Genomic DNA, 25,224 nt, shown 5'->3' on the forward strand with positions numbered 1-25,224 from the left:
AAATCTCTGGGTTAGGCAAAGATTTCTTAGATACAACACAAAAAAACATGACCCATAGGAGAAAAAAAAAGGACAAATTGAACTTTAAAAATTTAAAACTTCTGCCCTGCAAAAGACACTGTCTAGAGAATGAAAAAACAGGCCACAAACTCGGACACAATATAACACCTGTCTTAGAAAGGACTTGTATCCAGAACACATACAAAACTCTTAAAACTCACTAGTGGCCGGGTGCGGTGGCTCACGCCTGTAATCCCAACACTTTGGGAGGCCGAGGTGGGCGGATCACCTGAGGTCAGGAGTTCAAGACCAGCCTGACTAACATGGAGAAACCCCGTCTCTACTAAAAATACAAAATTAGCCGGGCGTGGTGGCGCATGCCTATAATTCCAGCTACTCGGGAGGCTGAGGCAGGAGAATTGCTTGAACCCGGCAGGTGGAGGTTGCAGTGAGCCGAGATCATGCTATTGTGTTCCAGCCTGGGCAACAAGAGCAAAACTCCGTCTCAAATAAACAAAAAACAAGCAAAAATAACTCATTAGTAAGGAAATAGACCAATTAAAGAATATGAAAGAATAGGCAAAAGATTTGAACCAACACTTCACCCGAGCAGATATACAGAGGGGAGGTAAGCATGCGGACAGACGCTAACATCCTTCGTCGTCAGGGCCATGGGAGTTACAAGCGTGCTCCACACATGTCAGAGGGCAGACCATGTCCTTCACCGTGCCAGGTGCTGGTGGGGTCACAGGACAACCAGAATGTTCCTGCTCTGCTGGTGAGAGAGCAAAATGCTGCGACCACTTTGGAAAACATTTCGGAAGTTTCTGACAAAGTAAAATGGCTCACTTGCCTTTTGAGCCAACAATTTCACTCCTGCATATTTATCCAAGGGAAAGACCTATGTGCACCCAAAAACCTGTATGTGCATGTTTATAGAGGTTTTCCTCCTAGTGGCTAAAAACGATAAACAACCCAGATGTCCTAAACGGGTGGAGAAGCTGTGGTACCTCCACACAATGGAATTCTACTCAGCATTAAAAAGGAATGAATCGCTGATGCAGGCAGCAACAAGGAAGAATCCCAAATAGCCAAGGTAACCAGACACAAAAGGCTACAAACCCTGTGATTTTACTTCTACGACATTCTGGAAAAGACAAAACTGTGAAGGGAGGCAGGGGAAAGACAAATCCGCAGTTGCCAGGGGAGGGGTCCGGAAGACGGGGTGACTATGAAGGGGCATGAGGGAAGATCTGGGGGGTGATGGGAACATTCTACTTCCTGATGATGATGGGAGCCATAGGCCTGTATGCGTTTGTCAAAACTCACGAAACTGTACGTGAAAAAGGTGAATATTTACTATATGTAAAGCAAACTTCAATTATAAAGAAACGAGAGAGACAGCAGCCGATAGCCTTGGGGCCGAGGCCATAGGCTTCCGGGCAGCCCTAACAAGACTGAGGCCGGGTCACCCGGGAGAAGGCAGGAGGCTTCTAAGGAGGAGTTTGCTCCAGAGCCCCCTGCTGGGTTGGCCGAGACTTAGATCTGCATCACAGCATGAGCCGCTCCCGACCCAAGCTGCTTCCTCTCCTTTTCCCGTTCCTAAGGGTCTGAGCAGCATCCAAGTTTGAAGACTCATCCTGCCCACTCCTGCTTCCTCCCACCTTGTCTTCTGCAGGTTTACCCCTCGATAAACCTGTTGCAGTCCTCACCCTGGCCCAGCAACTGCTTTCCAGTTCAGTTCCAGCAACCGAACCCACACATCTAGCATTTCCCAAATTGACTTGATCTTGGATCCCTTTTTAAAAAGAATACTCCTTACGATCCCGTGGAAAACACATCTATTGAAAGTTTATTAAGTCCTCAGTCTTTCCCCTTTGTGCCGCCTGGCCCCCCTATCCCTACCATGCACCCCACCCTTGTGTTTTGTGTCCCAAGGGTCTGGAGGAGTTGCTGAAGGTTTGTGGTCCCACCTGGAAGGAAGGCTCTAGTGGGGCTGGGGGAGAAGGGCAGGTCCCAGAGCGATGCTTACCCTCCAGGATAGGGTTGGCTTCCAGGACCTGCTGCTCAATCCACGAATGCTGGCCACTGACGGTGGCCATGAACTGCAGGATGAGCTTGGTGGTCTCCGTCTTGCCAGCCCCAGACTCGCCACTGCAAAAAGGGTGTGCAGGGACATGAGACCACACAACAACTATTTTTTTCAACACCTCTGAACTCTCCTACAAACCCCAGTCCTGCTTTCTCTAGCCAGTCTGACAAGGATGGCCTCTCCCCTGCAGATATCCCACTGCATTGAAGCCCTGAAGTCCCCTGTGGGTCTCAGGCTGCCTGTGTTGTACACGCTATTGTGTTTGTCTTTTCTTCTCTGCTCGGCTGCAAGCTCCTTGGCACACTCGGATCTGATTCATTGCAGGGTCAGCACCACAGTGCCCAGGACATACAGAAGGCTGAGTGAGATGACTCAATGTCTTCCTAATGAAAGCGTGGCCCACAGGCCAGCAGCAGGCTCAGAATGCAGATGCCCAGGTCACACAGGCTCTGTTGATCAGAATCTGCATTTTCACAGGATCCCCAGAGGATTCCTACACTTTAGAATTTGCATAGCAGACTCCCACAGTCCCATTATCCAGCTTCAACTCCTGGCCAATTTTGTTTCCCCTCCTGTACTATTTTAAAGCAAATCCCAGATATTGCTTCATCTGAAAATATTACCTTTTTTTTTTTTTTTTTTTTTTTTTTTGAGATGGAGTCTCACTCTGTCTCCCGGGCTGGAGTACAGTGGCATGATTTAGGCTCACTGCAACCTCTACCTCTTGGGTTCAAGTGATTCTCATGCCTTAGCCTCCCAAGTAGCTAGGATTACTGGTGCCTGCCACCACACCCAGGTAATTTTTATATTTTTAGTAGAGATAAGGTTTCACCATCTTTACCAGGCTGGTCTGAAACTCCTGACCTCAGCTGATCTGCCCGCTTCAGCCTCCCAAAGTGCTAGGATTACAGGCATAAGCCACCATGCTTGGCCTGAAAATATTGTCTTTTTTTTTTTTTTCTTTATTTGAGTAGGAGTCTGGCTGTTGTTGGCCTGGGCTGGAGTGCAATGGCACCATCTCAGCTAACTGCAACCTCTGCCCCCTCCAGTTCCAGCAATTCTCCTGCCTCAGCCTCCCAAGTAGCTGAGATTACAGGCGCTGGCCACCACGCCCAGCTAATTTTTATATTTTTAGTAGAGATGGGGTTTCACCATGTTGGCCAGGCTGGTCTTGAACTCCTGACCTCAGGTGATCCACCTGCCTCAGCCTCCCAAAGTGCCGGGATTACAGGCGTGAGCCACCGCACCCAGTCAAAATATTACCTTTTTTGCAAAGTTGTGATCAAAATACCCACAATCACTATGCCAGCAAAGCAGAGTGAGATCAACAAACCTCCAGTGATAGCTGTGGACTCCCCTGAGTGCCTGTCAAGCGCCAGGCGTGTTTATAAACACAAGCTCATCAAATAACCTGCCATTGTAGAGACGCGGCTTAAGGGGACTTGCCCACAGCCCTGGGGGAGGAAAGGGCAGGAGGAGAATGCAATTTGACTCAAAGTGACAAGTGACGTTCTGCTCACTACAAAGAACCAAACCTCAGGCAGCTCTTTCCTCTCCTTGCTCACACTCGGCCAGCCCCGCCAGCCTCCAGGGGGCGCCACCCTGTCAGCTCCCGGCCAGCCAGCCCGCGGCCCAGCTCTGCCGAGAGGCTTCTCGCCCTGCCTCCGGGGGCAGGTTGGGAGTTCCAGCTCTCTCCCAGGGCACCTGTCTGCTGTCTTCTCCAGAGCCCTGGGTTTGAATTCCCCACTTCAGCGCTGTGTGCCGCTGGAACAGGATCTCAGCCCCTCTGACCGTAGGTCTCTCCAGCAGTAACATGGGGCCGTATCAGGGGAATGAGAGCATCTCCTTCAGAGGGTTGCTGAGGACATGAAATGTGATCACCTGTGCCTTAGGACTTCATTCTGGTCTCTGTTCAGCATCCCGCCTCAGAGAGGCCGTGCCTGGCCTGCCCCCTATCTAACGCAGAGGCTGACATCACCCTTTCCTCTCCCCTGCCGTGTTTTACTTCAAAGCTGTTAGGACCTGCATAAAAATGCACTTATTTGTTGCCTGTCTGTCTCTGCTTCTAGAATGTAAGCTCCCTGAAGAAGGGGTTCTGGTCCCTTTTGTTAGCTGCCACCTCCCCATGTTGGGACAGTGGGTGGCACACAGTTGGGGCATGACAAAACCTCAAATGATTGAATGAAGGAAGGAATGAATGAGTGACTCTACTGGAGCACCAAGCAAGGTACCTGGGAGCCAAATTCCCACTCCACCTCCTGTTCCCTTGAACACTCCTCCTCCTGACACCAGGAGGGTCTGTGGTCACTGGTAGAGAGGCCAGGCCAGGCAGGGAGTCTCTGAAGCAGCCAGGACCTGGACTGGAGGGGACACTTTCCTTCTGGTCCCCTGGTGACCTGAGAGCTGCCCCCTGGAGCTGCTGCTCCTCTGTCCTCACCTGGGGCCTGCCTTGAGATTTTTTTTGCGTGGGTCCTCAGCTGTTGAACTCCTGCATCTTCAAGTGCCTAACCTGGGTCCCGTACCTTTTTCTTTTCTTATTTTTACAGAGATAGGGTCTCGCTACATTGTCCAGGCTGGTCTCAAATTCCCAGCCTCAAGGAATCCTCCTGCTTTGACCTCCCAAGTCACTGGGATTATAGGCATGAGCTACCATGCCCGACCCCTGAGGCCCATTTCTAAAGGAACCCAGCCCAACTTCCTTCCTTGACTCAGTAAACCGTTATTAGAGGCTGGGCAGTCCAGTCCCTGGTGACACGATGAAAGCCTAGGTTCTGAAGGAAGGAAGCTTTGGAGGAACTGCTCGGGGTGCAGGGTAGCTGGGGCCGTTGTGTGCTGTGGAGAAGGGTGTGTGCCATGGAGTAGGGAGAGCTCCTGCCTTGCCCAACTTGGCAGGCGTGCTGTGGGGAGCAGTTCAGGGAGATGCCTGGAGGCGGTGCCTGACCCCTTTGCCTCACCTGATGATGCAGCACTGGTCCCTCTTGTTCCTCTTCATGTTGAAGTAGCAGTTGTTGGCGATGGCAAAGACGTGCGGCGGCAGCTCGCCCATGTGGCGGCTGTAGTAGAGCTGTACCTGCTCCAGGGTGTAGAGCGGCAGCACCTGGAACGGGTTCACGGCCACCAGGATGGAGCCTGTGTACGTCTGGGAAGGGAGCAGGTGGTCAGTGCCCTCTGCCCCTGGCAGAGATACTCAGCCTTGGCCCTGCTCCCAGGGAGTTATCAGGGCTGCTGACTTTGGTGGGGAAGTAGAGTCTGATTCTGGGCCAGGGAGATAAGACATTCGGCTGTGCAGGTCCTTCCTATGGGAAGACGAGATGTCCACCAGGAAGGTGAGCTCCCGGGGGACATATTTCCAGGAAGATCAAATGTTCACTGTACCTTGCCTGGTACTTAGAAGGGGCTCGATAAAAATGGACTAAGTATGAAATGGGTTTTCACGTGCATCCCGCAGGGGCTTTCATATAGGCTGGTCAACAAGTGGCCCTCACGGACCCCAACCACAAATTCTGTGTGCCCATCTGGAGCCCCCACCCGGCCCCACTGCCCCTCAGTGGGTGGGGCAGGCAGAGTCTGCACAATACGCCACACGACCATGGCACCCTGGTTTTCACTTTAGGAAAGGAGAGGACGTGCCCTCTGGCTTCAGGCTGTGCCACCAGATGAGGAGTGCAGGCACAAGCCCTTTGGAAGCACAAGCTACCTTCCTCTGAACAGCCCAGAAGGGCCGGTCAGAACCAAGCCAGCCACCCTCCAACCAGAGAGGCCCTGGCAGGCAGTGGCTTCTGCAGGCCACACATACTTAGGCCGAGCTGGTGTCAGTTTGGAAATACCACCTCCCCTGGAAAAATCTGCATTGGAACCAGGATGAGAGCTTCAGGCTGGGGTGAACCTCCATCCAGGCCAGGTTTGTGGGGAGGGCCCACATCCACCCCCATGGCCCCCTCGTCTGGTGAATCAGGATCTTGGGATCCTGGCTGTCATGGGACTCACTCCTGGGAGGCCAGGAGCTCTCTGTCTGGTGACCCTGTCTCTACAACATGCTTGGGATGGAGAGGGCAGAGGACAATGGCCACCTGATGGCCATCTGCAGCCCTCACTGAGCACGGACTGTGCCAGGCACTGTGCTGTCACTCTATGCAGCGGCTTCCTCCCCTCCAGGGTGGGGTCGCCCTGTTTGGGACTGGGCAGCAGAGATTGGGAAAAGTTAGGCACCTCGCCCACCTCCCCCAGTGAGGGCATGGGGGGGCAGTGCCCCCGTGCATCATTTTCTTCTCCCTGTCCAGGAGGTCGGCACCTGTGAGGGGCTCCCCTGTGGACACAGGGCTGGGGAGACTCACGTAGATCTTGTGCTGCTGGTAGCGGATCAGGAGGTTGTGCACCATGCCCGCCTCGTTCAGGTCGCCCAAGCGGATCATGTCGTCCACGCCCTGGACTGAGTTGGGGTGCATGGGGCTAAGGACACCAAAGTCCTCTGCTCGGATCCAGTGTTCCTGGAACAACGGGTGCAGACTCCCCTGAGGCGTGGCCTCCATCCCCGTGGCCAGCCTGCCACACCCTCCCCTCCACATTCTCAGCAGCAAAGTGGCCTTCGGGGTCACAGATCAGCTGACCTGGGGCGGTGGCCAGCCTCCGGCCAGGGTCAGTCTATGACAAGGCTCAAGGGACTCCTGTGGCAGAATCAGGTCCATCTATGACTGGATCAGCATGGGTCTAGGGCCCAGGGTTAAGGTGTAGCTGGAGCTAGGGCTGAATTTCAGACCAGGGACAAAGGAGCTTGTAGCCAGAAGTTAGATTTAGGGTCAGGTTGCAGCTGGGAGCCTTGCAGGTTGTTAGAATAAGAGTGTGCAAGTGAAAGTTGTTTTTTTTTTTTAAAAAAAACTACAGTGTTACACAAATAGAAGATATTGTTATTATTTTACTGACTTCCATCATCCGGATCTCACAGGTCACAGCCTAGAAACTTTTCTTTGGAGGCTAAGGCTGCAGCACCCAGCTGAGCAGAGAGGACAATCTGAGGAGCTAAGTGACCAGCTGGACACTCCATGGTAAGCCCTTCCCCGCTCACCACCTAGCTGGTCCTGACCCCTCTTGTGGACGAGCTGGTCACCCCTGGGCACTCCAGGTTGCTGGCCTCTCACTTGTGCGTTTTGCCGCTTCCTGCCCCTCCACACACCTTCCTCACCCACCTTTCCCCCTTGCCAGTTTCATTTGCAAACCGGCTTTCTGCCCCTCTGGTCCTTCCAGAGCCCCTTTCCCACTTCTCCACTTCCTGGTCCCCTAATTCTCTTCATTTCCCTGGACTGCAACTCTTGAAACGTTCCCCAGGACACAGAAGCCGCGTTCACCATGGCAGGACTCCACCGTGATCTGTCCTGCCACCCAGGTCCCCACTTGGCCTTGGAGCCCCTGGTGTTAGGGAGAGGCTCCACAGGGTGGGGAGGGCTCTGGGGCCCTGGATGTGGGGGCAGGCCGGGGCCCAGAGGAAAGCCCCAGAACACTGACCTTGCCCTCGTCATCTTCAACCAAGATCTTGCCTGGCTTTGTCTCTTTGATGATGCCTCCAATGGCCACGCCAGTCTTGTGGGTGGAGGGAGGCTCCAGCCACACGTGGTCACCCTGGAGGGCAGACAGAAGACAGTGGTGTGATCCCCGCTCTCTCTTCCCCTCCCTGCTGGATACTTACCTCTCTTTAGGGCTTTGCCTTCCAGCCCAGAGTTCCCAAGGTGGCTGGAGCTTGTCTCTCCTTTCTTCTCCTCCCCTCTTCCCATTCCTCTCCTATCTCTCTTTCTCCCTCTCTCTCCTAGCCCCTGTTTCCTTTGATCGTGTGTCACCTGCCCTGCTCACTGAGCAGGTACCAAGCGCCTGTACAGCTTCTCTCCATGTCTTTGTCTTGTCTGGGACAGTAAGCTGACAAGAACAGGAGCTCCGGTCTCACCACAGAACCTCTCATAATGAAAAAGAAACTTGGCAACTATTTAGGAAGGTGGCGTGGCTGAGTGGTTAAAAGAGAAAGTGCTTCTCAAGCTTGATGACGATAGCAAGAGTTGCATCTTCTCAGAAATCACCTGCAAGAAATAGGAGGATAAGAAACAGAAACAAATGCTAGGAGACACAGGAGGAAGTTGAAAAGGTGGCCCCAGCTGTAGATTCCAGAAAGAGAGGGCAAAGTTCAATTCTCCAAGGCAGCAGCCCATCCTGGCGTGCAAAAGCAGCATGACTTGCTGCAGCAGCAGGAGCACGGGCACAAGGTGGCAGTCGGAGCTTGCCTGGCCTGTCTCGGTTCTAAGAAACAGACCATATTTGCAGGTCTGCCATATTTGCAGGAAGCAGTCTCTCTGTGGGGTGGGAAAAGAGAAGCCTTGCCCCGTGAAAAGCTCTGCAGTACCCAGATCTATTGGGTGGGAGAAGCAACGACTAAAAACTCGCATGTGAGATTTCTGCTAGCCTGCACTGTGGCACTGACCCCGCACGAACCTCCTTCTAATCCAAGAGAGCTCACCCCATCTGAAGAGAAGTAATCCAAAAGGAAGCAGCACAGGTCTGTGTTCGGAGGTACTGAAACCCAAGAGGAGGAAGGGAGCAAATAACACTTAGCAAAAGAGAAATAACTGCCACAGAGCCGTGGGAAGTTGTGACTGAATATTTCACCATCATTTACAAAAACTGACCAAAGATTAGGTCAGAGGCAGAAAAGCCCAGGAATTAGATGGGGGAAAACTGAGAAAAAGGATGAGACGTGAGTTGGCAGAGCTGAATGAAAAAATGGAGGAAATGAAAGAAATGCGCACCAGAATGAAAACAAAATTGGAAACTGTGGGAGAACATGCCTTGATTAGAAAAGCATAGGAAGAATCATAAACGGTAGGAAGGAGAAAAGTCAGCAAAATGATATAGAAATTTTTTTAAAATTAGAATTAGGGGCTGGGTGTCGTGGTTCACACCTGTAATCCCAGCACTTTGGGAGGCCAAGACAGGCCAGGAGTTTGAGAACAGCCTGGCCAACATGGAGAAACCCTGCCTCTACTAAAAAAATACAAAAATTGGCTGGGCGCGGTGGCTCACGCCTGTAATCCCAGCACTTTGGGAGGCCGAGGCAGGCGGATCACAAGGTCAGGAGTTCAAGACCAGCCTGGCCAACATAGTGAAACCCCATCTCCACTAAAAATACAAAAATTAGCCAGGTGTGGTGGCACATGCCTGTAGTCCCAGCTACTCGGGAGGCTGAGGCAGGAGCATTGCTTGAACTCGGGAGGCGGAGCTTGCAGTGAGCCAGGATCGCACCCCTGCACTCCAGTGGGCGACAGTGCAAGACTCCATCTCAAAAAAATAAAAAAAGCTAGGCGTGGTGGTGGGCCCCTGTAATCCCAGCTAATCAGGAGGCTGACGCACGATACTGCCTGAATCTGGGAGGTGGAGGTTGCAGTGAGCTGTGATCGCACCACTGCACTCCAGCCTTGCTGACAGAGTGAGACTCTGTCAAAAAAGAACACACAAATAAAAAATAAAATAAAATTAGAATTAGGAAGAAGATCGCTATAGAAGATGGGCAAAAATATAAATAAACCTCATTATATGGACTGAATTGTGTCCCTCCAGAATTCATATAGTGAAGCCCCAACTCCTGACATGACAATATTTGCAGATAAGGCCTTTGAGGAGGTAATTAAGGTTAAATAAGGTCCTAAGGGTGTGGTCCTAATCCAACAGGACTGGTGTCTGTAAAAAAGGAAGAGGCACCAGAGTGAGATGCACGCATGCTCTCTCTCTTCTCTCTCCCTGTCTCTCTCTCTCTCTGCTTTTCTCTCTCCCTCTCCTCACCCCACAGCACAGAAGAAAGGCTATGTGAAGGGATAAAATGAGAAGACAGCCATCTACAACCCTAAGGCATTTTAACCTTGGACTTCCAGCTTCCAGGACCGTGAGAACACAAATGTCTGTGGTTTAGGCCACCCAGGCTGTGACACCTTGTTACGGCAGTCCAAGCTCCAGTGAAGTCAGATAGACCTGGCTGGGTTCTAATCCCTACTCTGTATTCCAGGAGTTATACGGCCTTGGGAAAGTCACTTCACAGCTCTGAACCTTAACTTCCTTATCTGTTGAAAGGGGCCTGCTTCACAGGGCTGCGGTGAAGATGGAGTGCCCTATGGCAGGGAGCCTCCATAGCGTCCAGCACGGAGGGCACCACAGAGGACTCAACAACCCTCTGAAAGACTTATTCATTACAAAAGATGACCACTCTGCACTTTGGGAGGCCGAGTTGGGCGGGCAGATCACCTGAGGTCAGGAGTTCGAGACAAGCCTGGCCAACGTGGTGAAACCCTGTCTCTACTAAAAATACAAAATTAACCGGGCGTGGTGGTGGGTGCCTGTAGTCCCAGCTACTCAGGAGGCTGAGGCGGGAGGATTGCTTGAACCTGGGAGGCTGAGGTTGCAGTAAGCCGAGAGATGACTCTCCTCTCAAAGACTTACATTGTCTGAAGAGAGAGCGGGCCTGCAATTGTAATTGTGAGTAATAGGGCCCTGAGAGGTGTTTTTCTAAACTCGGCTTGCCGTTAGTGGCATCCCCAGAGGGAGTCTGGCGTTGATGCCTCCCACGGCACATTCCTTTGTGAAATGCTTTGCTTTGTCTTAAAATCACACCATGCTCCAAGGTGGAGCCATGCTCTCAGGTTTGCAACTTAGTTACCAGAAGCCTCACAACCTGACGTTTGAGACCACGCGTGTCCTCTCTACAGCCTAAAACAGCCTAAGCTCTATTCTGTAATTGAAAACAAGGAGCCAATCTTGGCTGTCCATTCTGTGAGTCCGATGCTGCCAGGCTTAGCGGCAGCGCCAGGGGCTCCTGCGTGGTGAAACACACTCCTCTCAGCGGTGTGCTCCAGCAGCCAGGAACGATGTCCTGTGTGGCTTTGCAATCAGGAGAACATTTGGGGCATTTTCTTATCAGAGAGCACTTTGCAGCACTATCCTGCTCTCCTGGACTCTGCGGGGCACGGGGCAAGGGTGGAAATGTGGAGGGCAGGGAAGGATGCACAGGCTGGTTTGGGACCTCTGCTCTCTGGGCTCTCCAGCCTCTGAGCTCTCCACGCGCCGTGGCAGGGCAGGGCAGTTCCCCAGGGTCTACGTTGATTCAACAGTAAATGCAAAACTCTTCTGCTTTCTTCCTATGCAGGAGCCATCCCTTGGCCACCGGAACACAGGAATATTTGTTGAGCGAAGGAAACACGATGCAGAGTCCAAAGTGGTGATTCAGACCTGGGTTTCAGTCCTACCCATGCCCACAGTTCCCCAGTTCCCTGTTTTCTCTGGGGGAGCTCCCTGCAACTGCCACAGTGAGACAACTGGGAAATCCCTTCGTTGGCTGGGCAAGGCGGCTCACGCCCAGCACTTTGGGAGGCCAAGGCGAGTGGATTGCTTTGAGCTCAGGAGTTCAAGACCAGCCTGGGCAACATGGTAAAGCCCCGTCCCTACAAAAAATACAAAAATTAGCTGGGTGTGGTGGCATGCACCTGTGGTCCCAGCTACTCAGTAGGCTGAGGTTGGAGGATCACTTGAACCTGGGAGGCAGAGGTTGCCGTGAGCTGAAATCACGCCACTGCACTCCAGCCTGGGTGACAGAGTGAGAATCTGTCTGGAAAAAAAAAAGAAAAGTAAAGAAAAGAAACCCCTTTGTCAAGACAAAGGGACATGTTAAGCCCTGCATGAAAGCGAGGGATAACTATACATGACTACATGTATTGCCGAGGCCAGTGGTTGGCCAAACTTGTTTTCTTGAGATGCGAGAATCTGTCGTGTTTCCTGAACTCACCTGTCTCTGGTATTTTCCTATGGGGTCTCCTTGCCTTTCCTCTCTTTCCTTGGGAGCGATTCAACTTGGCCTTGAGTAACTTACACCAATAACCCCTAGATCAAATCATACAATTCTTACCAGCCTGAACCCCGACATCCTGAGTCAGCAGTTCCACACACCTGTATGGAGAGAGAAAGCAGAACGTTAGCTCCATGCGCACCCCCGATAGGAGCCCCTGGAGCACAGGAACTGGGCTTGTTCACCAACACTACCCTAAGGTCCCGGTATGGGACCTGGCTCAGAAACAATGCTGAATAAATGGATGAATGAATCACAGTCCTGGCCCAAGTACAAGAGCTGTTCTCAGCTTCTTCAGTCTTTATTGCAGACATATTTCATACTCAGTCCTGGGCTTGATACAGGGAGTAGGTGGTTCCCTGTCATCCCGAAGCCTCAATTTTATCTGGTCAGATATCCATGAAAACCAGTCATCATCACAAACCCTGGGAAGTGCTCAGGTAAGCAGCCACTGGAGCTACAGACAACTTTAAACCTCACAGCACTGCAGAATGTGCGTGTTCCCTCACTTTAGACATTGGACTCAATGCAGGAAATGCCACGCAGTTAATTAGTAGCACAGCTGGGAATCAAACCCAGATCTGCCTCCTTTCAAACCTGTCCCCAGCACCTGGTGGTTCTAGAAGGAGCAGGCAGTCAGGCCCAAGTAGGCAGCCAGGTCCAGCAGGAGGAGGAGCGGGGAGAAGCCCACTTGTCCCATCTAAAGGAGGAAACCCTGAGTTACCCTGACTGAGTGCTGGCATTTTCCCCTTCCCTGTGAGTAGTGCAAGGTGGGTACCAGGTCTATTGCTGAGTTCTTTAGTGGTGATTTGTGGGATTTTGGTGCACCCATCACCAGATAAATATACACTGAACCCAATTTGTAGTCTTTCATTCCTCACCCCCTTCCTACCCTTTCCCCCCGAGTCCCCAAAGCCCATTGTATCATTCTTTTGCCTTTGCATCCTCATAGCTTAGCTCCCACTTATAAGTGAGAACATAGGATGTTTGGTTTTCCATTCCTGAGTTACTTCAGTTAGAATAATAGTCTCCAATCCCATCCAGGTTGCTGTGAATGCCATTAATTCATTCTTTTTATGGCTGAGTAGTATTCCGTCATACATATGTATGCCATATATATGATATATGTCTATATCTATATATATGATATATGTCTATATGTATATGATATATCGATATCATAGTTTCTTTATCCACTTGTTCATTGATAGGCATTTGGGCTGGTTCCACATGTTTGCAATTGTGAATAGTGCTGCTATAAACATGTGTGTGCAAGCATCTTTTTCGAATAATGAGTTCTTTTCCTCTGGGTAGATATCCAGTAGTGGGATTGATGGATCAAATGGTAGTTCTACGTTTAGTTCTTTAAGGAATCTCCACACTGTTTTCCACAGTGGCTGTACTAGTTTACATTCCCACCAGCAGTGTAGAAGCATTCCCTTTTCACCACATCCATGCCAACATCTATCATTTTTTGATTTTTTGATTATGGCCACTCTTGCAAGAGTAAGGTGGTGTTGCGTTGCAGTTTCGATTTGTATTTCCCTGATCATCGGTGATGTTGAACATTTTTCCTTGTTTGTTGGACATTTGTATATCTTCTTTTGAGAATTGTCTATTCATAACCTCAGCCCACTTTTTGATGGGATTGTTTGTTTGTTTGCTTTCTTGGTAATTTGTTTGAGTTCCTTGTGGATTCTGGATATTAGTCCTTTGTCAGATGCGTAGTTTGTGAAGATTTTCTCCCACTCTGTGGGTTGTCTGTTTGCTCTGCTGACTGTTTATTTTGCTGTGCAAAAGTTCTTTAGTTTAAGTCCCACCTATTTATCTTTGTATTTGTTTCATTTGTTTTTGGGTTCTTGGTCATGAAATCTTTGCATAAGCCAATGTCTAGAAGCGTTTTTCTGATGTTATATTCTAGAATTTTTATAGTTTCAGGTCTTAGATTTAAGTCCTTGATCCATCTTGAGCTGATTTTTATATAAGGTGAGAGATGAGGATTCAGTTTCATTCTCCTACCTGTGGCTTTTCAATTATCCCAGCACCATTTGTTGAATAGGGTGTCATTTCCCCACTTTATGTTTTAGTTTGCTTTGTTAAAGATCGGTTGGCTGTAAACAGTTGGGTTTATTTCTGGGTTCTCCATTCTGTTCCATTGGTCTATATGACTATTTTTATACCAGTCTCACAAAAGGGGGAGAGAACTACATCAGGAGAACACCCCATGGGACAAAAGGATCTGAATAGCAACCTTGAGTCCCAGAACTTCCCTCTGACATAGGCTACCCAAATGAGAAGGAACCAGAGAAACAATTCTGGTAATACGACAAAATAAGGTTTTTTAACACCCCCAAAAAATCACACCAGCTCACCAGCAGTGGGTCCAAACCAAGAATAAATCCCTGACTTACTTGAAAAAGAATTCAGAAGGTCAATTATTAAGCTAATCAAGGAGGCACCAGAAAAAGGTGAAGTCCAATTTAAGGAAATCAAGAAAATGATACAAGAAATGAGGGGAGAAATCTTCAGTGAAACAGAGAGCATAGACAAAAAACAATTGCAACTTCAGGAAACAGGGGACACACTTAGAGAAATGCAAAATGTTCTGGAAAGTCTTAGCAATAGAATCAAACAAGCAGAAGAAGGAACTGCAGAGTTTGAAGACAAGCTCTGAATTAACCCAATTCAGAATTAGCCCAATTCAACAAAGACAAAGAAAAAAGAATTTTAAAAAATGAACAAAGCCTCCAAGAAGTTTGGGATTATGTAAGACAACCAAACCTAAGAATAATTTGCATTCCTGAGGAAGATGAGATATCTAAAAGTTTGGAAAACATTTTTTGGGGAAGAATCAAAGAAAACCTCCCTGGCCTTGCTAGAGGCCTAAACATCCAAATACAAGAAAGAACACCTGGGAAATTCATCACATAAAGATCATCATCTAGGCACATTGTCATCTGGTTATCTAAAGGCAAGACAAAGGAAAGTATCTTAAGAGCTGTGAGGCAGGCCGGGCGCGGTGGCTCAAGCCTGTAATCCCAGCACTTTGGGAGGCCGAGACGGGCGGATCACGAGGTCAGGAGATCGAGACCAGCCTAGCTAACATGGTGAAACCCCGTCTCTACTAAAACAATACAGAAAAACTAGCTGGGCGAGGTGGCGGGCACCTGTAATCCCAGCTACTCAGGAGGTTTAGGCAGGAGAGGCATAAACCCGGGAGGTGGAGCTTGCAGTGAGCTGAGATCTGGCCACTGTACTCCAGCCTGGGCGACAGAGTGAAACTTCGCCTCAAAAAAAAAAAAAAAGAGCTGTGAGGCAAAAGCACCAGGTAACTTATAAAGGAAAACCTATCAGATTAACGCAGATTTCTCAGTAGAAACACTACAAGCTAGAAGGGATTGGGACCCTATCTTCAGTCTCCTTAAACAAAACAATTATCAGCCAAGAATTTTGTATCCAGAAAAACTAAGCTTCATAAATGAAGGAAAGATAGTCTTTTTCAGACAAACAAATGCTGAGAGAATTTGCCACTACCAAGCCAGCACTACAAGAACTGCTAAAAAAGTTCTAAATCTTGAAACAAATCCTGGAAACACATCAAAACAGAGCCTCTTTAAAGCATGAATCTCACAGGACCTATAAAACAAAAATAGAATTAACAGGTATACAGGCAACAAATAGCATGATGAATGGAATAGTACCTCACATTTCAATACTAATGTTGAATGTAAATGGCCTAAATGTGCCACTTAAAAGATACAGAATGGCAGAATGGATACGAATTCACCAACCGAGCATCTGCTGCCTTCAGGAAAATCACCTGACACAGAAGGACTCACATAAACTTAAAGTAAAGGTGTGGAAAAAGACATTCTATGTAAATGGACACCAAATGTGAGCAGGAGTAGCTATTCTTATATCAGACGAAACAAACTTTAAAGCAACAGCAGTTAAAAAAGACAAAGAGGGATACTATATAGTGATAATAGGCCTTGTCCAACAGGAAAATATCACAATCCTAAATGTATATGCACCTAACACTGGAGCTCCCAAATTTATGAAACAATTACTACTAGACCTAAGAAATGAGACAGACAGCAACACAATAATAGTGGGGGACTTTGGCCGGGCGCGGTGGCTCAAGCCTGTAATCCCAGCACTTTGGGAGGCCGAGACGGGCGGATCACGAGGTCAGGAGATCGAGACCATCCTGGCTAACACGGTGAAACCCCGTCTCTACTAAAAAATACAAAAAACTAGCCGGGCGAGGTGGCGGGCGCCTGTAGTCCCAGCTACTCGGGAGGCTGAGGCAGGAGAATGGTCTAAACCCGGGAGGCGGAGCTTGCAGTGAGCTGAGATCCGGCCACTGCACCCCAGCCTGGGCGACAGAGCAAGACTCTGTCTCAAAAAAAAAAAAAAAAAAAAAAAAAAAAATAGTGGGGGACTTCAATATGCCACTGACAAACACTAGACAGGTCATCAAGACAGAAGTCAACAACAACAAAAAAAAATGGATTTAAACTATACCCTGGAACAAATGGACTTAACAGGTATTTACGAACATTCTACCCAACAACCACAGTATGTACATTCTATTCCTCAGTGTATGGAATTTTCTCCAAGATAGACCATATGATAAGCCACAAAACAAGTCTCAACAAATTTAAGAAAATTGAAATTATATCAGGAACTCTCTCAGACCACAGTGGAATAACCTGGAAGTCAATTCCAAAAGGAACCTCCAAAACCATGCAAATACATGGAAATGAAATAACTGGCTCCTGAATGATCACTGGGTCAACAATGAAATCAAGATAGAAATTTAAAAATTCTTCAAACCAAACGATAATAGTGACACAACCTATCAAAACCTCTGGGATACAGCAAAGGTGATGCTAAGAGGAAAGTTTATAGCCTTAAATACCTACATCAAAAAATCTGAAAGAGCACAAATCTAAGGTCACATCTCAAGGAACTGGAGAAACAAGAACAAACCAAATCCAAACCCAGCAGAAGAAAGGAAATAACCAAGATCAGAGCAGAACTAAATGAAATTGAAACAACAACAACAACAAAACCCACAGAAGATAAATGAAACAAAAAGCTGGTTCTTTGAAAAGATAAATAAAATTGATAGACCATTAGCAAGATTAACCAAGAAGAGAAAAGATCAAAATAAGATCAATTAGATGGCCGGGTGCAGTGGCTCACACCTGTAATCCCAGCACTTTGGGAGGCCAAGGCAAGGGGGGGTCACGAGGTCGGGAGTTCAAGATCAGCCTGGCCAAGATGGTGAAACTCTGTCTCTACTAAAAATACAAAACATTAGCCAGGCATGGTGGTGGACACCTGTAATCCCAGCTACTTGGGAGGCTGAGGCAGGAGAATCGCTTGAACCCAGGAGGCAGAGGTTGTGGTGAGCTGAGATTACGCCATTGCACTCCAGCCTGGGCAACAAGAGCGAAACTCCATCTGAAAATAAATAAATCAATAAAAATAATAAATAAATAAATGTGATACACCACATAAATAGAATTAAAAACAAAAGCTACATGAACATCTCAATAGATGCAGAAAAAGTATTTGACAAAATCCAGCATCCGTTTATGATTAAAACCCTTAGCAAAATCAGCATACAAGGGACATACCCTAATGTAATAAAAGCCATCTAGGACAAACCAACAGCCAACATAATACCGACTGGGGAAAAGTTGAAAGCATTCCCTCTGAGAACAGGAACAAGACAAGGATGGCCACTCTCACCACTCCTCTTCAACATAGTACTGGAAGTCCTAGCCGGAGCAATCAGACAAGAGAAAGAAATAAAGTGCATCCAAATCAGTAAAGAGGAAGTCAAACTCTTGCTGTTTGCTAACAATATGATTATATACCTGGAAAACCCTAAAGATTCCTCCAAAAAGCTCCTAGAACTGATAAATGAATTCAACAAAGTTTCAGGATACAAAATTAACATACACAAATCAGTAGCTCTGCTGTACACCAAAAGTGACCAAGCTGAGAATCAAAACAAGAACTCGACTTCTTTTACAATAGCTGCAAAAAAATAAAATAAAATACTTAGGTGTATACCTAACCAAGGAAGTGAAAGGCCTCTACAAGGAAAACTATAAAACATTGCTGAGAGAAATCATAGACAACACAAACAAATGGAAACACATCCCATGCTCATGGATGGGTAGAATCAACGTTGTGAAAATGACCATACTGCCAAAAGCAATTTACAAATTCAAGGCAATTCCCATCAAAATACCACCATCATTCTTCTCAGAACCAGAAAAAACAATCGTAAAATTCATATGGAACCAAAAAAGAGCCCACATAGCCAAAGCAAGACTAAACGAAAAGAACAAATCTGGAGGTATCCCATTACCTGAATTCAAACTATCCTATAAGGCCATAGCCATCAGTCAATACTTGTCCAGCAAAAGCGGATGAAGGCCTTGGAGAGGACGTGACTTTGACAATGGCTTTGATGGATGAGTGAGGATGCACGGTGGCAGAGGCAGCTGTGAGAAGAAATGCTTCTGTCCCTGTTTTACAGGTGAGAAAATTGAGGCTGAGAAATGCTGAGACTTTGCAGAGGCTATGCAGCTAGTAAGCAAAGAAGGGGAATTTTCTCTCCAGCTCCAAAATCCCTCCTCTTTGCCCCACATCCTCTGCTTTGGGAATGTTTAAGAACCTGTATAAAAAATGCAGAGAATGCCTGTTACGTAACTGAATCCCGGCTCCCAGACAGCTCTTTCAGAGGGTGGCAGGTGGGAAAAGACACAGGGGGAATTGCCCTGCCTCTGGCTACCCGTTGTTGCTTCCAGATTCTGGATTCTCCCTCCCATGTGGAAGTTTGAGGCCCACCCGTGGTCCTGAACTGACTGGCCTTTAGCCCTCCTCCCCCGCACAGCATCTGACCTCCAAGCATGTCCCATCATTCCTCTCCAGACACCAGGATCTGCCTCACAAGAGCCCCCATGTTGGTCCTGCCACTCCCCACATGGCCTGTCACATACCATAGATGTCCACTCCTCTGACCCCCAACCCTAGGGACCCCCACTCCATGGCTTGCCTGGTCTTCCCACAGCCCAGAACTGCTCCACTTCAGAAGCTGTGGCCTCCACCGCCCCTCCCCACCACGACCCGCCCTGGCCCCAGCTGGGTCCTGTGAGCAACTGGTTCTCATTCCATCATGACCCCTTGGTCCTTCTATGTCTCTTCCGTCTACCAACCCACCTCCTGGCTTCATTTCCATCCCCAACTAGCCTGGAAATCTTTTTGGAGTGAAAGTGGTCAGATCAACGCTTGTGAATGGAATACAAAAATAAAATACATATTGAAACACCCTTACTGTACCCCACACGTAATAATTGATGTACAATTATTATGCATCAATTAAAAAAAATTAAAAGGCCCAAAGAAAAGAAAATACAAGAAGCACACTTTTTTTTTCCAAACGCCAACTTGAACCAGAGGGAAGCATACATGACGTGGGCCCCTGTGGTCCGTCGCCCTCCTGAGAATACTGTGATTTCCCTTGAACTGATTCCTGATCTCTCCTTGCAAAGTTCCTGCCTTGGAGCTGAGCAGGGCTGGGGATGCATTCCACCCCCTTACAGACAGGGGCAGGGTGGTCTCACGGCCTGCACCTCCGCTAGGCCTTCGGCAGTGTCCAGGGATCCTTCTTTAGGCCCCGGTCAGCCGTTTCTGCCAAAATCCCTGTTTCAAAGCTCCTTTCCACCACTCACTCTGCAGAATGCCTTGACCTGTTTGACTGAAACAAGAGAGAAACCACATTCAGCTTCCAACTCTGCCACTCCCTGTCTCCTCTGTACCTCTGCAGACTCAGATGACTGCCCAGGGGCAGGGAACCCTGACAGCCCACACAAATCCTTCCAGCCCTGCCTTCTCTAGCCTCTGCTTTTAGAGCCCTCGCTTTATCAATTACTGTAGTGGTTTAATGTATGTCCCCAAATTATTTGACACATCTCCCTTCACAAGATAGAGACTAATTCACCTCACCTCAAGTGTAGACTTAGTGATTTGCTTTTGTCAAATAGAATAAAGTAGATGGAATGGAGTAGAGGCCTGGGGAGCCTGGAGGTTGTGAGGATGCTCAAACAGCCCGAAGGAGAGGCCCGTGTGGTGAGAACTTAGGGCCCCAGTTAATAGCTGTGTGATCTTGGAAGGGACCCTCCAGCCCCAGTTGTGGCTTCAGATCACCGCAGCTCAGCCAACATTCTGACGATAACTTTATAGTCAACAACAGGTTAGGACGCAGACATGCAGAGGGAAGACCGTGTGAAGAGGTGGCAAGAGGACAGATGGCCATGCCCACATCTGCAAACCAAGGAGAGATGCTTGGAAGAACGCAACCCTGCTGACACCCTGATTTTGTATTTCCAGCCTCCAGAACAGTGGAGAATACACTTTTCCATTGTTTAAGCCCCACCCCCACCCCATCCTCAGTCTGCAGTATTTGGTTATGGCAACCCAAGCAACTACTACAAACCCTATGAGGGTCCCTGGGCCAGAACCACCCAGATGAGCTGCTCTTAGATTTCTGACCCCAAAACCTGTGTGAGATAATAAATATTTGTTATTCTGAGCTGTTAAAGTTTGGGATAACTTGTTCTGCAGTGACGAGTGACTAGTACATTATCCTCCCCTCACATCTTCGTCCTCTCCCACTCTCCTGGTCCTTTGCCCTCTGGATAGTGATAAGCTCACGTCTTGTCTATCTTAATATGCATTTTCTTGGCCTCACCATCCCCATTCAGCTTTCGTACCCTCCTCCTCCTTGGGTTTGCTCCACAGCCAATTTGCCTGAAGCAGCCACTCCATAATACTGCCTCCACCTTCTCACCTTTCATGCCTTCCTGCCAATCTCTCTTTGCTCCTACAAGGCTGCACTTTCCTGCCTTTCCCTCTGCCTCTGGGGCACCACTCAATCTCCTCCCAGAGCTTTTTTGTTTTAAACAGAGTCTCACTCTGTTGCCCAGGCTAGAGTGCAGTTGTGCAATGCCAGCCCACTGCAACTCTATCTCCTGGGTTCAAGGGATCCTCAGCCTCCCGAATAGCTGGGACTATGGGCATGGAGCATGCCCAGCTAATTTTTGTATTTTAAGTAGAGATGGGGTCTCTCCATGTTGGCCAGACTGGTCTTGAACTCCTGGCCTCAAGTGATCTGCCCACCTCATCCTCCCAAAGTGCTGGGATTACAGGTGTGAGCCACTGCGCCTGGCCCTTTCACTCATCTTGACCTCTTGGTGTCCAAGGGAGTGGCTGGTGATTTTTGTCTGCCCAGTATGCCTTCCTCCTATATCATTTTGGGGAACATCTCCCCTAGTTCAAATCGTGTTGCTGATGAGAATCTCGTGAATCCTGGGACCCCAAGCGGCCATGTGGTCCAAGCCAGAGCCAATCACAGCTTTTTCTGGGATGTTCTAATTGGGAGTTGAGGGTCGCTTTTCTTCTCTAAAGCCAAGATTATGAAATCCAATTCCAGAAGTACCAGGAGCTATGGTCTTAGCTTCTTAAAAATAGCTGATTTGAGAGAATAAAATTGGCAGACGTGGAGGGAAGGAGACAAAACACAGAAATCCTGCCTCTGCCTTTTTGCAGTTTGATTATTTGGGGTAAGCCATTTGGATTTGACTGTTGGAACCAAATAATTCCCACTGATCTGCCAGCCCTTGTTCTATTCTCTTTCAGCCTTCACACTCCCCTTATGTGTGCCCACTCTCTCAGGGCCACCAGGATCACAGCCCTGCTGAGTACCAAATTAGTGTCTCCAACTCTCATCCCTACCCTGATCTTCAGACCCACCAAGGCCTCTTTCCCTGGACACGTCCTTCAGATATGCCCTGGGCACATCAAACTCAATGTGACCATAGCACCTCATTTCCTCGATCCCCAAACCTGCTCCTGCCCCTGCATTCTTTATCTCAGCAAATGAAACTAACAGTTGCTGAAAGAAACACTGAGTCTTCTATTTTTCATAGCCAAATGATCCCTAGGACCTGGAGATTTTGTCTTTTAAAAACTTGAGGCTCCCGATTATACGTTGTCCACAAGAAACCCATGTTAAATGTTAAATGTGAAGACTACCTATTGAGTACCATGCTCACTACCTGGATGACGGGATCATTTCTACCTCAGCATCATGCAATGTACCCATGTAACAAACTTGTACATGCACTCCCTAATAAAAATATCAGTTGAAATTATTTTTTAAAGACACAGATAAATTAAAAGTAAAGGGTTGGAGAAATTGTTAAAAGAAAGGGTTGGGTTAGTATTAGGTTGCTTATACTAATCAAAATAGAGCTAGATACATCAGTGTTTTGTATGAGGAAGAAAAAGAGAAAGAAAGAAAGAAAGAAAGAAAGAAAGAAAGAAAGAAAGAAAGAAAGAAAGAAAGAAAGAAAGAAAGAAGAAAGAAAGAAAGAGTCAGAGTAGCTATACTAGTTTTAGAGCAGACTTCAGGGCAAGGAAGATTATGAGGAATAAAGAGAAATATTACATATGATAAAGGGATACATTATCAAGAAGATATGACAATTATTAACATGAGTGCACCTGACAAGAGAGTGTCAAAATACATGCAAAGTATATTCTCAGACCACAGTGGAATTAAACTAGAAAGCAATAACAGAAAGATAACTAGAAAATCTCAAAATGTTTAGAGATTAGGAAACATATTTCTAAATAACACATGGGTCAGATAAGTCCCAAGAAAAATGTAAAATTAAATGAAAATGAAAACATCACATCAAAATCTGTGGAATCCAATGAAATAAGTACTTAAGGTAAATTTATAGTGCTGAATGCATAGAAGAAAACTCTAGAGGCCAGGCGTGGCGGCTCACACCTGTAATCCCAGAACTTTGGGAGGCTGAGGCAGGTGGATCATGAGGTCAGGAGTTCGAGACCAGCCTGGCCAACACGGTGAAACCCTGTCTCTACTAAAAATACAAAAATCAGCTAGGCTTGGTGGCACACGCCTGTAATCCCAGCTACTTGGGAGGCTGAGGCAGGAGAATCACTTGAACCTGGGAGATGGAGGTGGCAGTGAGCTGAGATCCGCCACTGCACTCCAGCCTGGGTGACAGAGCGAGATTCCATCTCAAAATAAAAAAAGAAGAGAAAAATAGAAAATCGATAATCTAAGCTTCTACCTTAGGAAACTAGAGAAAGAAGAACAATATCATCCTAAAATAAGAAGAAAATAAAAAATAAAAATTAGAACAGAAATCAATGACATTGAAAACAGGAAATAAAAAAGAGAAAATTCAATGAAACCAAAAGCTGGTTCTTTGAAAACATCAATAAAATTGATAAACTTCTGTCAGGCTCACCAAGCAAAGCAAAGAGAAGACACAAATTAACTGCTATTGGAAATGAAAGAGGAGACATCACTCTGATCCCATGGACATTAAAAGGATAGGAAAGACATATTATGAATAACACATTTGGCAACTTAGATGAAATGGACAAATTCCTTGAAAAATGAAAACTACCAAAACTCATGCAAAGAGAAATAGATAATCTGAAAATTCTATATCTATTAGAGAAATTGAATCAATGACTGGCAACCTTTCAAAAAAGGAAGCACCTTTTTTGACATCCTCACATGCAGAGGCTGCAATTTTCCTTTTTTTTTTGAGATGGAGTCTTGCTCATCGCCCAGGCTGGAGTGCAGTGGCGCGATCTCAGCTCACTGCAAGCTCCGCCTCCCGGGTTCACGCCATTCTCCTGTCTCAGCCTCCTGAGTAGCTGGGACTACAGGCGCCCGCCACCAAGCCCGGCTAATTTTTTGTATTTTTAGCAGAGACAGGGTTTCACCATGTTAGCCAGGATGGTCTCGATCTCCTGACCTCGTGATCCGCCCGTCTTGGCCTCCCAAAGTGCTGGGATTACAGGCGTGAGCCACCGCACCCGGCCTGCAATTTTCAACCTTAGCATTCATTCCTGTTTTTATGTGTCACAGTGTGTGTCTCTCCCACACCTGTGAGAAATTTGAGAGTTGGACAGTGCCTTACTCATACTAGTCAGGGCTCAGGACACGCTTGCTGAGTAAATGGATGGATGAGTGGACAGATGAATGTGATGAGTGGGTGGATGAGTGGGTAAGTGGAATATCTTTCTGTTATTCCTTTCTAGTGGATAGTTTCACTGGTAATTCTACCAAGCATTTAAGGAATGAATGAGCCTAATTCTCCATAGTATCTTCCAGGAAACAGAAGCAGAGGAAATACTTTCTAACTCATTCTATGAGGCCAGCGTTACTCTAATGCCAAAATGAGGTAAGACATTAAAAGGAAGAAAAAACTTGAGGTACTCTCCTTCCTGCCATCCCTTAGTCTCCTGTCATCCTTCACTTGGGAGGATGGAAGCATCCCAGGTGGCCTTGCTGCTTCTGGACTCTCAGAAAAATCACCCTCCATCACACCAATCAAGTGATCTTTAGAAGATGCAAAAGTTGGCCATGTCATGCCTCCCACAGCTAAGAATGTGCCTATCTTTATGACATTCAAGGATCTTCAGCATCATAGCCTGCCCACCTTTTCAGCCTGCCTTGTATCTTACCTCTTCCCCAGGATGCACTGAATATCATGCAGTTCCTGAAACACCCCATGTTCTCTTTTACCTCAGTGTCTCTCTACTTGATCTGATATGAATTTGGAACACACACACAGCACGTGTGTTAGCATACATGCATGCATGTACACACACACAGGCACAGACATCCTCACATGCAGAGGCTGCAATTTTCAACCTCAGCACTTATCCCTGTTTTTATGTGTCACAGTGTGTGTCTCTCCCACGCCTGTGAGAAATTTAAGAGCTGGACAGTGCCTTACCCATACTAGTCAGGGCTCAGGACATGCTTGCTGAGTAAATGGATGGATGAGTGGACAGATGAATGGGATGAGTGGATGGATGAGTGGGTAGGTGGAAGGGTGGGCAGATGGATGGGTGGATAGGTAAATGGATGGATGGGTTGGTGGATGGATAGGTGGATGGATGAATAGATGGATGGATTAGTAGATGAATAGGTAGAAGTATGGGAGTTGGATGGATGGATCCACTGATGGATTAATGGATGAATAGATTGGTGGATGGATGGATGAATGGATTAGCGGTTGAATGAGTGGATGAATGGGTGGGTGGGTGGATAGATGGATGGTGGATGGATTACTGGTTGGATTGGGTAAGTGAATAGGTGGATAGATTGGTGGATGAATAGATGAAT

General features: G+C 47.6%; 1 protein-coding gene across 3 annotated transcripts in view; it reads right to left on the reverse strand.

The window, feature by feature from the left end:
* Window positions 1–25,224, reverse strand: part of LOC105492423 (myosin VIIB) — a 110,221-nt gene that overhangs the window by 66,791 nt on the left and 18,206 nt on the right. For all 3 annotated transcript variants that reach the window (XR_011609651.1, XM_071072513.1, XM_011759506.2), the window contains exons 2-6: window positions 12,018–12,058; window positions 7,592–7,705; window positions 6,427–6,579; window positions 5,047–5,231; window positions 2,033–2,154 (exon numbers count right to left, since the gene is read on the reverse strand). Coding sequence is in view for 2 of the 3 variants with exons in the window: in XM_071072513.1 (XP_070928614.1) it covers window positions 2,033–2,154; window positions 5,047–5,231; window positions 6,427–6,579; window positions 7,592–7,705; window positions 12,018–12,035 (592 nt within the window). In the remaining variant the exon portion in view is untranslated. The remainder of the gene's footprint in view (window positions 1–2,032; window positions 2,155–5,046; window positions 5,232–6,426; window positions 6,580–7,591; window positions 7,706–12,017; window positions 12,059–25,224) is intronic.

Source organism: Macaca nemestrina, chromosome 11 (assembly GCF_043159975.1).
Source record: "Macaca nemestrina isolate mMacNem1 chromosome 11, mMacNem.hap1, whole genome shotgun sequence".
In the NCBI taxonomy this organism is placed as follows: domain Eukaryota; kingdom Metazoa; phylum Chordata; class Mammalia; order Primates; family Cercopithecidae; genus Macaca; species Macaca nemestrina.